Source organism: Populus trichocarpa, chromosome 5 (assembly GCF_000002775.5).
Source record: "Populus trichocarpa isolate Nisqually-1 chromosome 5, P.trichocarpa_v4.1, whole genome shotgun sequence".
Classification (NCBI taxonomy): domain Eukaryota; kingdom Viridiplantae; phylum Streptophyta; class Magnoliopsida; order Malpighiales; family Salicaceae; genus Populus; species Populus trichocarpa.
In genome coordinates this window covers 6,782,779-6,797,941 of record NC_037289.2, presented here as the reverse complement: position 1 = coordinate 6,797,941, position 15,163 = coordinate 6,782,779, and the positions used below count along the sequence as shown (strand labels likewise).

The 15,163-nt window shown below is 30.0% G+C and overlaps 1 protein-coding gene across 1 annotated transcript; it reads right to left on the bottom strand.

The window, feature by feature from the left end:
- Window positions 1–1,567: 1,567 nt before the first annotated feature.
- LOC7492098 (uncharacterized) lies at window positions 1,568–2,442 on the bottom strand. The gene has a single exon (XM_002306366.4). It carries the CDS (start codon window positions 2,345–2,347, stop codon window positions 1,724–1,726), a length of 624 nt encoding a protein of 207 aa, XP_002306402.3. The 5' UTR covers window positions 2,348–2,442; the 3' UTR covers window positions 1,568–1,723.
- Window positions 2,443–15,163: the final 12,721 nt, after the last annotated feature.

Sequence of the window (15,163 nt, the reverse complement as noted above, 5' to 3'; positions counted from 1 at the left end):
ATGTTATATGACACTTGTAACCCACTTACTGCAAAAGTTTTGCCACATTTCACTCTGGCCAGTTTATATCAAATCAATTGCTTTTCATCAATATAAGTGGTTACTTTCTTTTCAGGCCTGGCACCTACATGAAAACAACTGTGAAGTTGAGCTAGTAGACTCCAGATTATCTGAATCTAATGAGGAAGAAGTAAAACGTTTGATAGCAGTTGCTTTTTATTTACTCAAAGCATTTTATGTACTCAAACTTCACCTATGCTACGGCCATCAATGTCGTGTGTCGTTGCTATGCTATCTGGTGATATCGAACTGAGTAGTGTAACGTCAAAAACTGGATATACTTGAATTACTGGAAATTTGATGATACAAGCAGCTTTATGAATGATGGTGCAACGAGAACATCTGATACTAGCCACTACAATTCATCTACAAGCACCAGCATTGAGAACAACACAGAATTTCACACCAAACACCACCGATCCCATGCTCAATAACATTATCGGACAGGGCAGATGACGATTTTCTTGTATCAGTGCCAGTACATTTTTTTTTCTTTAAGGCTTGTTCTGAAAGTTCACATACCTGTTCTATTAATGGATTTGTGCAATCATGTACATAATTACAAGACACACAACGACCACTGTTTAAAATGAGTTTTCCTTTTTGTATTTTTACTGTTTTTTCTTGATGCATGTAAAGATAGGTTGGAGTCTTAAATCTTGTTACTGGTGAAATGGAATTTCTTGAAACAGCTATAACATTATCATTGATATGTAAAGAGGAGGCGGCGATCCTTATTTTAGCTACACGTATTTTTCAGCCCGTCCAGATCCAGCAAGTTCCTAAAGGAGTGATTTGATTCTGATTTCTTCAGTTTTATGAGATGTGTTTAGGAGATGTGCAAGATACTATTGTCATTAGCATAGTTGATCTCTATGTTTCCTTTTGATGTTGAATGCCATCTAGGCTAAAGAATAATAATTCTGTCTGGAATGGTAAATGGGCAAGGAAGTTGAAATTTTTCTGAATTTTGGTAGGATGTTTTAACTGCATGTACTATGAAACCGGACTCTGTTTCTGCTGCTATTGTGTAGAGGAAAACCATTGTCCCTCATGGAACGTAACATGAAATCCATAAAGAAGCCCTAGCAAATAAGAGGTGGTGTCGACTGAAGTATTTGAAAACTCTTCATGCGGTGGATATCTATACCTTTCTTCACCCATGAAGAGAAGAGAGCTGATTTGCATCTAAGCCTTTGCAGCTATCCATTCTGGTCACTGTTATTGACTTATTCGGTGTGGCTGTGTCTCAAACTAGAGAAAAGGGAAAGGAAAAAAACAGTTTCAATTAGTATTCTTAATTTCATGAATAAAACAGATGGAACCGTTTTTATCTATAATCTACCGATACTCCCAGCTAGGTAAACAGCAGCTGCATTAAGCCTTAAAAATAAAGAAGAACAAAAGAAAACAGATGGGCTCTGCAATTCAAACTTCACTATTTCATTTGCCAAAATTCATTAAACAAATCACAAATTAGAATCATCAAAGAGCAAGAGATTCGTACTTGTTTCAACATTAATTCTTTCAAATAAAATTTTCCCAAATTACAGAAACAAATTAGTTTCATAGCTCCCCATCCAATTCAATGACAGAAACAAAGAGTCTTCTGCCATGAAAAACCAAATTACATAAAAAAAACCCCATTTTGAATCCAATCCGATCAATTACACAAAATAATCCTTGTCAACCCCAGAACAAGACAAGACACACTAAAGAAAAACAAAGTAACAAAATCCCTAGTAGACCATTTCCTTACAACCTTTGTTTCAACTCTCAAACTCTTAGCTCTTCGAAGTGCATCAACTTCTTTCAAGAGATCAAACTCCCCTCCTTTCTTCTTCAACTCCTCAACACACTTAGCCAGCAACTGACCATCTTCTTTCTCTCTCTCTAACAGCTTCTCTAAATGGCATTCAACATCAGTTTTATATCTAACAGCCCAAATAATCCCTAAAGAACACAGAAGAGAGCACAATGAAGGGATCCATGATCTCTTGCAAGATTCTGACCCTTTAGCTCCAAAAGGGTCTTTCGAGGATGCGTTGAAGAGAAGAAGCAAAGAAATGGAGTGGAAAAGGAAGAAGAATATGTAAAGTTGAGTGATTTCTTTACAGACTGAGTCGATTTGTGTTTCTTTGAGAGAGATTCTGTTGAAGATCAGTTCTTCTTCTTTTAACCATTGTTTTAAAAGAAGCTTGTGCGTCGGTGTTTCTGCAATTTGGTGAAGTGGGTGTTGTTGCTTTGGCTCCATTATTGACGACGGGTTTGCGCTTTGATCTGCCATGGATATGTATTTGTAGAGAGAGAGAGAGAGCGAGAGATTTGAGGTTTTGGAGAGAGAGATACAGTAATGGTGACTTTGATTTTGAAACGGTAGGCCTTTGAAGTATTTCAACGCAACGGTCGAATTGGGAAAGTTTTTGAATAAGTCTGTTATTGACAAGAATGCCCTTGGTCGGTGATTTAAGAATAGGAGCGTGGCAACTGGCAAGGTTTTGCAACGGTTAATTTTAAGATGTGAGTGTTAGAGCATTGCGAGGGATGATGGATTCGTTTTACGAGACTTGTAACGGTCTTCTAAAATGTGAGATATTCTTCTTCTTTTTTTTATATATTTTTTTCTTTTCTATTAATCCGTTTTGCTGGGAAATATACTCTTTACTCCACGAAGAAGAAAAGAAAGAAATATAACCTTTATAACTAGTTTAGTTCAATTAGTCAGATTTTAAATTTATTTTTTAAAAATTATCAGTTTAAATATCACAAATCTCAGGGTTTTTGGAGGTTTATATGGTCATTAACTTCAGAACCTCATGAGATTAGTCGAGATATACATAAACTGGTCCGGACACCCGCGTTAAAAAAAAAACATAAACTTTACCAAATAATTGTGTTAAGTTGATTTATTTAAATAAAAAACTGATTTAACCATTTTAATAAATCATGGAGTGGCAATAATAGTGGGAGGAGTGAATATAATACTCTTATTTATTTTTATTTTGTATTGGAAGAAAGGATTAAAGTCCTAAAGCAAGAAAATTACGGAAAGCACATTTTTTAAAAACAAAGCATTTTTGTGTCTTTTAAAAGAAAATTAAATCAATCTCAAATGCATGAACATAAGAATAAATGTTCTTGTCTAAAGAGAAAACACAGTTCCCTATCATTCAATCAGCACAAAGATTTGCTTTCCAACCTTTTTGTTTTTTAGGATGGAAAAACATGAAGATAAAACTTTGACAAAAACAATGATTAAAGAGGAGAGTCTAATAATAATTAATTTTTAAAATATTTTTCGTATGAAAATACATCATAACAATTTTTATTTTATCTTTAAAAAATTATTTTTATTATCAGCACGTTAAACAATCCAAAAATATATAAAAATAATTTTAAATAAAAAAATATTTTTTCATGAAATGTGATTTGAAACGTAATTCCAAACTACATCTAACTAAAAAAGAAGATTAGGTTAAACTTAAAAAGAGTAAATGGATTTATACATCATTCTTCTCACAGCTCACTAGTGATTAATATGTAATATTTGATGAATTGAAAGTAAGAGCAAGAGCGCATAGACTAATCTCATCATAATTTGAGGTTTGTGCATTTCCTAGCTCCGTCTAAGAAAAGGGTTAATTAAAAATTAAACGTGAATAGCAAATCTTATTTTTTTATTAATTTTTTTTTATTGGAATCTTGTTTAGTATCATAGACAACTCTTTGAATTAAAAATTAAATCTGATTAGCAAATCTTAGTATTTTTTATTTTTTTAATTGGAATCTTGTTTATAATCATAGACAACTCTTTGAATTAAAACTTAATTTTGAAAAGGGCAATACATGAATTTGCTCCCTGAGCTATCAACAAGATGTCAATAGAGTCTCCATATAAAAACCTTTCCCATTCGAGTCCCCGATCTATTAATAATCATTACCCAATTAATGCCACTTTTAAATATTTTGCTTCTAAGATCACAAGAGCCGAAGCCCTATTTATCTTGAAATCACGTTATATTTGTGAAATAAATTAACAGCGGAGATTATTTGAGTACCTGATTAGGAATTATTTTTGTTGAGGGACCTATTTGAGAATTTTGTTGTAGTTTCGGAAGCATGAACTTTGCCACGAGAGCCTCGAAATAAATAATATATTACACCGTTGTACACTGACTTGGTTAATCGATTGACCCAGTTGTAAATTAGTTCAAGATATTAGACCCAGCCCACTGGGAATTAATTTACTGTCGACCAAAAATAAAAATAAAAGGGCCCAGCTCACATATTTAACGAGAAGTAGCTCCTGCTTGGACTTTGGAAAGTGCACGATTGGGAGAGAACATGTCCACCCGAAGATTCATCGTGTACATGGGTAAGAGAACACAACACAAGACTGTTTGAAATTAATGGTTATTTTTTAAAATATTTTTTTATTAAAATTTATTTTATAAAATTTATTTTTAAAATTAAAATGATTCAAAAACATTAAAAAAATAAATTTCAAATAAAAAAATAATTTTTTTTAAAGCATGAGAATATAAAGGCTACGAGGAAAATGAAAATAGAGTCGTCAACAACAAACAATCAATAACTCAAACTGGTAAATTACAATTGCATTCAGTGTAACCCTCTCAAATTTCAAACATATTGAAATCTTATCGTAAAATTGTTAGAGAATAATATAAATAATATTTTAAGATTTCACCTAATAGCTTAATCTTTTGAGTTGAATTGGTTCTTTGATATAGTATCAGAGCCTTGATGACCAAACGGTCACGAGTTTGAATATCACCATCCCTATTTATTTGATAAAAATTAAATACAAGATAATGTGTGCCTATGCAAGTTTTAAGTTCAAAAAGTTTTCATTTGAGAAGATATGTTTCGTTTTTGACAAGAATGTGAAGTATAAACTAAGTTTATAGGCGCTACGGAAACGTAGGTTGTGGTTTGCAGGTAGTAACTATTTTATAGGATGTAGACTTGAACTTATAAACAATTAGTAAGCTAAGAGTTACTTCTTTATTCTTCTTAGTTACCTTTTGGAACATTAAAGATGATGCAGAACCATGTCTATTTCAATGCAATGAATATAAGTCTAAACTTTTCTCTTTCATATTCCTCTGTACTTAATGAACTAAAGCATGCATGAAGCCTCGATTTCATATGTTATTTGTTATTTTGATTAATTTGAATTTATACATCATTTTAACTCTGATCAAGTGAAAGTTGTGAGATTAGGTTAAATCACCTTAAGTCAATAATGCACATAAAGCAATATTATAGACTTCATCTATGCATGAAAACATGCCGAAAAGGTGCTTTATTAGTTTTGAAAGGATAAAAAGAACAATAGTAAGACTACTTCAAGCTTCTACTCAAAACACTCTTAATTAACCTCAAAAGATTGGTCTGGTGTTTAAGTAGAAATGTTATTTTTCTTTATTTTATAGATTTAGACTTCGATGTCAACACTTACGAGTATTCTTTACTAGGCTGATATAAAAGGTGTTTCTTTTAAAATGCTTTGAGAGAAGATTTAGAGGGTGTCTAGGATAAGATGTGATGATGTGTGGTTGTTTTTTTTTATATATATAAACAATCTATTTAACGTACAAAAAACAATCACTAATAAAAAATAAAATAAAATGTTAAATATGTTAGAGAATAATATAAATCGTATCTTGAGACTTCACCTAACAGCTTAAGTTATTAGGTTAATATGATTCTTTGACATGGTATCAGAGTCTTGTTGATCAAGAGGTCACGATATGATTTATATAATTCTCTAACATACTCTCTTAAGTGAAAGCATTTTAGACTTGAAACTTGTACATGTTCACGCTATTTTATACAATTATTTAAGAGAATAGAGGTGTTGAGATTCGAACTCGTGATTGTTTAATCATTAAGATTTTAATACCATATCAAAAAATCATCTCAACCCAGAAGTTTAAGTTATTAGGTAAGATCCTAAAATATGATTTATATAATTTTTTTAACAAAAGATATCCTTTGATCTATCTTTAAAATATTTTTAAGTGTTTCACAATTCAAAGACTTCATGCTTTTGATATTCAAGGATATCAAGACTTTTTTTGCTTAGTTTTTGTTTCTTTTAGAATCGACAATAGCAAAACATCATTTATAATTCTTGAAGAAATGAAAAAAAAATCTACCAATAAAAGTCTTACTATGAGAAAATATTGTATTTTTTTGGTTTGTAATTTTCATTGATACAGAAGAATAGTAGATGTAGGGTTACAGAGTAGCATCTTTGCTATTATGGAGTGATTCTTAAGCTAGTATTATGAGATTATGGTTTACAAATTATATAAAAAAAAAACTAAAAGAGATCTTATGTTCACATACTCACATTCATATTTTGTAATGGATTCTTACAATAAAATTATTGTTTTACTCTTGATTGACAAGCTCACAAAGCTTGGGTTTAGGGGTAGGAAAGTCATTTCTATATAATTCATTAGTCATTATAGAAAACGAGGGGGTTAATCAGTATTCTGACATCTTTTTTTCATATTGTAATTACTTAATCACCGTTAAATGAAAAAAAAAAACTTGTTCTTTGGATCAAGGGGCTTTTCGGGTTTTTCAAATTTATTTTTGTCAAATGAAATAACTTAAATGCCCCTAAAAAATAATCTTTCTTAGCTTTGAATGCAATGACACTTTAGTTATTTTGTTATGATTTTTTTTCTTATTCTCATGTGCAGTCAGGCGAATTAGGTCTTTTAAAATATATAAAAATATATTTAAATTCAAAAGTGGCTGTCGTGGTAGCTAGCAGGTGTCGCCTGCGCCTTTCGAGTGGCGTTTGTGGCCCCAAAAAAACTCTAAAAGTCAGCGTTAAAAACGACTTTCAATGCATCTCATTGCCCCTGTCACGGTGGTGAGACAAGGTAATGAGGAGTGTGCAGTGATCAGACTGGCGGTTGAGCTCAAACAACGTGTTTTTTCTTCCCTACCTCTTTCCTTTCTCCCCTCCTAGAAATAACATGTTGGTCATTGCAAAAAAAAAAAAAAAAGCAAAGAAATCTGGTTATTTTTTTGTTTATACAAATTAGATCCTCATTTTTTTTCATTGCAATGTATTGGTCTTAAGTCATTTATTGAGTTAATTTTCTTTTTAATTTCATCCATTCACATTTGATTTTTATATCAGATTTGGTCCTTATTATTTTAACTGTAATGTATTTATATATTTTTTTAATACCATCCTTTGACATTTGATATTTATATCAAATTTGATCATCATTCTTTTGATTATTATTTTTAGTTTTCTTATCGTTTTCTTAATTGAAATTATTTTTCTATTTCATCCCTTATAATTTTTTTATGTGAAATTTGGTTCTCATTATTTTCAAATCTACATTTTTTTTTCTCTTCTATCCCTTTTTTAATTTGTTTTTTCAGATTTATCCCTAATTATTTTGGTTGGTTGGGAATTTTACATTTTTTTTTTGTTTGCCTTTTATGCTATGATTCAGCCGCATGATCCTTATCACAAGTTTAAAAGGTTGGACCGGATTAACTTTGGTCATTTTAGTTTTTTTTTTTAATTTCTTTCATCATCATTGAGTTCGTTAGAAATTGATATTCTTTGTTTTTTTACCTTTTTTTATAGAGTTATTCCAATATCATGCCTCAAGTCATGGATTCAGCAGGTTCACCAGATTTGACTCATACCTATATTTTTTCTTTACTTTTAAATTTGGCTTTTTAATATTAGGTTGGTTTGAGAATTGAGTTTCGTGATTGTATTTAGTCTGTTTTCTACGGAGTTATCTCAGTCCAATGACTAGGTTATAGATTTGGTTTGATTTTTGCTAAAGTTAGATCATAAAAAATTATATTCACCTATGTGATAGCCTAGACAAACTCACACACTCAGTCAATTTATTTTTTGTTTTTGTAATTTTTTTTTATTTTTTCATTCGTCATTTTTATTTGCAGGGAATTGAGATTCATATTTTTTTAATTTATCTTTTTTTTTATAATTTTTATAATTTTGTCGTTCGCCATTTTTATTTGCTGGTAATTGAGATTCATATATTTTTTTTCTATGCAATCATTTCATTCTAATTTAATTTTTACTTTGTTAACAAATAAGATCATTAAAACGTTTTAGGAATATTGTAAAGATATATTTTCATAATATTACAAACATTCATCTTTTGCATGAATCGATCGTTGTTGTTTTTCTGCTTTACTTATTGTCGATATCTTTTTTTTTTAATCATACTATTAAATTAACTGAGTTTATTAAACTCATTTAAATAATGACTAGAATCTAAGATTTTTTTTAAAAAAATATTTAAATCATTTTGATATATTTTTTTATGTTGAAAAAAAAAAAAGATAGCACCATAGAGTGGCCTTCTATCTAATTAAGTAATATTCTAAAAGGCGTGGAAAAATTCCTGTACTAGGCCTAACTGTAATTTTTTTATTTTTAATGTATTATAATTATTATAATTATTATATTATATACTAAAAGTTAAATGAAACGCTAAATTGTTTTTTTAATTGTTTTTTAATGAATTTTTTTATTTGATCTCGGGTTTGATGAGTTAGTTTGGTTTGACGAGTTAACCCGGATTTTTTTTTATTAATTTTTTTCATTTAGTTTAGTTGATTAATGTTAAATTTCTTTATATTTAATTATCAGATTTTTATGACACGTATCCCGGACTTGACGGGTTAACTTGGTTTGACAGGTTAACCCAGTTAATTTTGGGTAAACCCATCAATTATTTTTTTCTATTTAGTTATCAAACTTTCATCACATGAATTCCAGGTTTGACGGGTTAACCTGGTTTGAAGGGTTAACTCAGTTAATTCAGATTTTTTTCTTTTTCTTTATTAGTTTTTTTCTTCCTATTGGTTTTTTTCCTTTGTTTTTTTCTTTTTAATTAATCTATTTAATTATCACACTTTTATGACACGACCTTATAACCAGACCCACATCCAATGCTCTAGGGTCAGGTGTTGCAGCCAGGCTCATTTAAACTTAAGTCATGTAAGTTTAATGTTATTATTAATATTATAAATAGTATCTTGGGTCAAGCGTTGCAGCTAGACCCAAAGTTTTTGGGTATATCTTTGCAGAAAGACCTAACACTCTTAGATCTTAGTATTTTTTGATATTTTTTATGCAAGAAAAAAAAATTAACCCGTGGCGTATGCCTTTATTTTTTTCCCTTTTTTTTTCCTTTTTAAGCCTTTTACTTTGAATAGCACGGTGCAATCCACAGTGAAAAAACTTATATCTTTAGTTTTTTTTTCTATAGTTTCTTAATATTAAATTTTTTCTGTTTAATTATCAGGCTTTCATGACACGGATCCTAGATTTGATGGTTTAACCCAGTTGATTCAGATTTTTTTTTCTTTTTCTTCATTAGTTTTTCCCTTCATGTAGGTATTTTTCTCTTTACTTTTTCCTTTTTAATTAATCTTTTTTTAAAAAATTTAGTTCATTAATATTAATTTTTTTTTTCTATTTAGTTATCACACTTTCATGACACGAATCCCAGGTTTGACGGGTTAACCTGATTTGGCGAGTTAACCCAATTGATTCAGATTTTTTTTCTTTTGTCTCATTAGTTTTTTTTTTCTGTTGGTTTTTTTTCTTTATTTTTTTCTTTTTAATTAATCTATTTAATTATCACACTTTTATGACACAACCTTGCAGCCAGACCTACATCCAATGCTATTGGGTCTGGTATTGCAGCCAAACCCACTTAAACTTAGGTCATGCAAGTTTAATGTTATTATTAATATTATAAATATTATTCTTAGGTCGACGTTGCAGCCAAACCCAAGACTCTTGGGTATAGCTTTGTAGAAAGACCTAACATTTTTAAATCTTAATTGTTTTTGATATTTTTTATGCAAAACAAATTGACCTGCGGCATCACGCGGGTCATGTAACTAGTATCTTCTAAATAATGTACATGTGGTCCCTACCATCTTTCCCAATCACATGAAATCCCTGTAATGTATCCCTGCAATCTTTCTCAGCTCAATTTCCCTTGATAGCTGAGTCTAACATACTATTTTAATAATATATTACAACAGACTATTCAATATAAGTTGGATTAGAACATGAAATATAAAATTTGCTCGCTTGCCTAGGATTAGTTATTACAGGGCAATGAAACTACAGCAAGCAGCCAGAAATTTGAGAGGCAAAAGATGACTGGAATCATGCAATAAGCCCAGACAGCACTGAAACCCTATAACAGGACACATTTGAGTGATGACGAGCAGCAGAAATAGTAGAACTCTCTTCAAATTGCAAACAAAACAGATCCCTGGCCTCTTGCATACAAACCCAAGCCGCAAATTTTTGTGTATCTCCCACACTTTGCTTGAGTACAAACATGTAAAACAAAGCCAAGACAAGTAGAGAAAGAAAATAAAAAACCTTGGATGAATTGAAATATATGTAATAAGCCACCAATGTTAGATAATACATTGCTTCAAGAGAAAGAGAAAAATATGAGAAGAATTCGACTGCTGAAATGAATGAAAAATGTGTCTTTCGTCATGTTCGTTTATAGTGGTGGATGTTCAGGTGATATAATCTCTAGGGCCACGATTCATGTGGATGTAAGTGGTGTGTGTGGTCAGACCACAGACCCACCAGTGCCTTTTTATTTACTTCTTTTCTGCTAGAAATGGCTCCACAAAAGCCTTTGCATTTATTTTGGGTTCCCACTTTAAATTCAGTTTGGTTTATGTCCAGTCCCTAAAATTTATTGGTCTCGCCACTCGCAACAATTAAAAAAAAAAAAAAAACTAATTTTGGCAGATATATCATTGTGAGTCACTCTCGCCACTATTTTTGTTTTACATGAAAAGCAAGGAAGATAAAGTGGCTGTTTGGGAACGTGGCTGCGGGCGAGGTTCACCCGCAGCCATGTTAATTAACGTTTGGTAACCCAAAAAAAGTTGTTTTTGGTGGGTAGGACCCACATGAAACCGGAGTTTCATGAGAAGCAGCATTTTGCTGCTTCTCATCTAACAGTGGAGCATGGCTCCACTGTAGCTGTTCACTATAAAGTGAGAAGCAGCGTTTTTTTTTTTTTTTTTTTTTTTTTTTTTTGAAAAACCAGTGTGCTACACTGTTAAAAGTTTAGGTTTTTTTTTAAAAAAAAAATCATTCCAATTAATTGATTTCACTCACACTATTTATGTGAACATGAATAATATTTTTTTTTGTTAAAAAAATAGTTTAAGATGAATTAAATTTACTCGTACTGTAATTCCAATTTTATTCCTGATAATATTTTACCTAATTTTATTGCATGCTCAAAAAATATGAAAACTATAGTTCTTGTCGAATGAATTTTGTACGTAATGATATTGGAAATTTTTTTTAAAAAAATTGAGTTTTACTCGAAAAACTAGTATTTAATATTATTTAATAACACTACATAAATTAGAAGGATATCGCATAATGACGTAGCATTTTTGCAGTTTGATCGCAATTCTAATTATGTTCTTGCCGGGTCCGACTCAGTTAAAAAAAATTCAGTTTTTATTTTTATTTTAATTGTGTTTTATTCAAAAAATTAGAAGAATATCGCTTGATGACGTAACAGAAAATTCAGTTTTTGTTGTTGCGTGCTTAAGAAAACATGAAAAATATAGTCATTGTTGGGTAGATTTCGTATGTGATGACATTGCATATAGTTTAATTGAATAATAAAAAATATTTGATATCAATATTATTTATTTTATGATGTAATAATAGTAGTTAAATCTACAATATTTAAATTAAAATTATTTTTAAATTATTTTATAACCTAAATTTAAAAAGTATTTTTTTAACCAAACACATTAAACAACTTTTTATTCAACATCAATTTCAACCACAGTTTTAACCAAACATATATTTTTCCAAACCAACCTCAACTAAAAGTACTTTTTATAAAACAACTTTTTTAAAACCACAACCACAACAACAACCGCAATACTAAACACACAAAAAGAGGGAGCAGGGAAAACAAGAGAAAAAAGAAAAAGGTTGTTGTAGCGCCATGTCTTCTCTAACAACATTGTCGTGTAATGGAGGGATTGATGAAACAATTCCAACAATACTAGAAGGGCGATCTCAGGTAAAAAAAACCTACACGTCATCCAAATAAGAAGATTTTTCTAACGAGTTCAAGTAATCTTATAATTATAATTACTTATATAATTATTAATTTTAAAACTCATAAAATTAATTAAGATATATATAAATTAATTTAAATACCCAAATTAATCTAAAAAATTAATTTCCTCACATGTTGGCATGTGTTTTAAATGTGCCAACTTTTTTTTTTTTAATTCAGCCTCTTATTATTATTTTTATTTAGTCACTGGTTCTTTGATTGATTTAATTATATTTTTTATAACTATTCAATTTTTTTTAATTCGATATCCAACTCTTTTATAACTCTTTAGTTTGGTCCCTAGCTTCATCTCCTTCCATCCCAATGACGACTATGAAGAAAAGGGGAAATGAAATGAAAAAGATTTTTTTTTTAATTTGGTCTTTTTCTAATAACTCTTGGAATTTTTATTGGGTCCCGATTCTTTTATGGCTATGTTCATTGATCTTAAATTTCATCCCACCCAAGTACTATAAAGGCCAAATTAAAGAGAAAGGAAAGATAATGGAAAAAACAACTAGCCAAATTAGGTTAGCTCATTATGATCATGTCATGACTCTGCTCGTGTATTTAACAAGTTAAACTAGGATGGTGGGGGACAATGTAATATGGTGTTGTTGTTTTGTTTCGCTCCCTAATTATTATTATTTTGCAATTTTTTCCTTTGATATTTTGTTATTTCATATTTGAGCCTGATTGAGTTAGATATGGGTTGAAACGATAATGACATATAATCAATCAACTCCAACATGATTTTTCCTTAACCAAATCAAGTTTTGAATTGGGCAACCAAGTCACGATTGGGTCCTTTGATCAAATGGCACATACTCAACCAACTCCAAAACAATTCTGGCCATCAAAATAGTTGATGTTTGTATCAAACGGTTCTATATGATGAGGGAAGTTCAAAATGGGTGTGTTGATTTCTGTTACAGATTAATTTTTATAAATAAATTCATTATACACAACCAAGTAAATGATCCATATTGCGAAATTAAATACTTTGACCTACATATATTTCTCAATTTTTCTAATTTTTTTTTGTTATTGTTAATGATTTTTTTTATTTACATAAATTATTATCAATTTATTTGATTATATACTTGCATGGGCCTTTTGAATTATACTTTGAATTTTCTTAGAAAATAGCCTGCATAGCTAGAGTTTTTTTAAAAGAAATTTTTACAACCCGCTACGGTGCAGGTAAAATAGCTATTATATGATATTTCAAGTTTAGTGCTCCTATAAGAAATTGGCAGATCTATTTATGTGTTTGTTAATGTATTGCATAATATTTTTTAAAAAATATTTTTTAATTAAAAAATATTAAAATAATATTTTTTAAAAGTAAAAATCACCTAAAGCACAAACTATCAGAATGCCAAACAAAACACTATATATAGCCGACAGAAATCATTAATTGTGACCTGTGGCCTGTGCATTAAAAAATCTAAATAATGGCCAAAAGATATTAAGTTCAATTCAATAAATCTTGAAGTAAACTGATACATGCCACCATGCTGGATAGATATTTAATGGAGGCAATTAATGTTGAAGAAAGAGATTACAAACATCAGTGTCATATCGGGCACAGTTGAGGGTTGAAATAGAATTCACAATTATGAAGCCACAATCAAGTTTTCTATCCCTTTAGCAGTTTCCAATTAATGCTGAATTCCAATTCAAGAAATTTCTCTATCTCTGGATATCATATAATTTATAGAGGGCCAGTTTCCAATAGTATTGTAATACTTGTCACTTAGATACCTCGCGAACGTGTCGTCGCGGGTACAACAAATTTAATTTTTTTAATTAAAAAAATGATAGGTTAAAAAAATTTTAATCTCAAGTTATTAATTAAATTGATAATTTAAACAATATAAAAAAATAACAATAACAATAAATAAATTGACAAAAAAAAACCAACGAAAAAAACTCTATATCTGAGTCTATTCGGATTATCAAACTACTCAATGCTAATCTAACTGAAGAAAAACCATAAAAAAACTTCAAAAAATAATAATAGAAAACATCGGCTTAAAAGGGGGGGGGATTTAAGCAAACCAGACGAACCTCCTAAACTTAGTCTAATCTAAGAAACTTACAAGTTGCTAATCATGGATCCTAATTCAATTAAGAAACTTAAATATCATACAATTTAATTTTGAAGGATGTAATCGTTGAAAAAAAATTAATAAAAAAACTTGCAAAAGAGACAAACAACAAAAAAATAAAAGGGTTAAAATCTGACAGGAAAAATCCCAATGAGGGCTAACTTAATATAATCAAACTGAAAAAAATAAGAAAACATTAATATAGAGAAAAGGAAAAAACAGGAAACCGATAAACCTTTTAAACCTGGTCTAATCTCTAAAAGTCACATCCCGTGACATATTTTACCTGAATTCAATCAATAAGCATAATTTTCAATCAATTTAATTTCAAAGGATGAGATTGATAAAAAAATATTAATAAAAAACCTGCTAAAAAAATAAAGATAGAATTTGATAGAAAAAACCCAATGAGGTTGCAATTTACTATATAAAATAAATATCAATTAAAAGAACAATGACTAAATTTTAAAGATTAAAAAAAATCATAGGAGGTGAAATTGAAAACATCTGTAAGAACTAAGCAAACCTGAACAAACATCCTAAATATTCGGCACTAAGCACATTCTCGTTGTTTTCACTGGGTCATATAGATTAGTCAATTACCATTATTTTTTCTTCTAATTTTGTCCATTTTTCATAAGCTTTGTCTATAAGATTCTCTTTCAGAGCTTCTTCTCTAGTTAAACCTACCATAGGCGGTAGCCTGATGGGGAAAACATGTGGGATGCATGAGAGGCCCGTGAACTAGTTTTTCGTAACTGTTCCATTGAGGCCCAAATTTTATTGAAAGGAAGTCATAGTTGT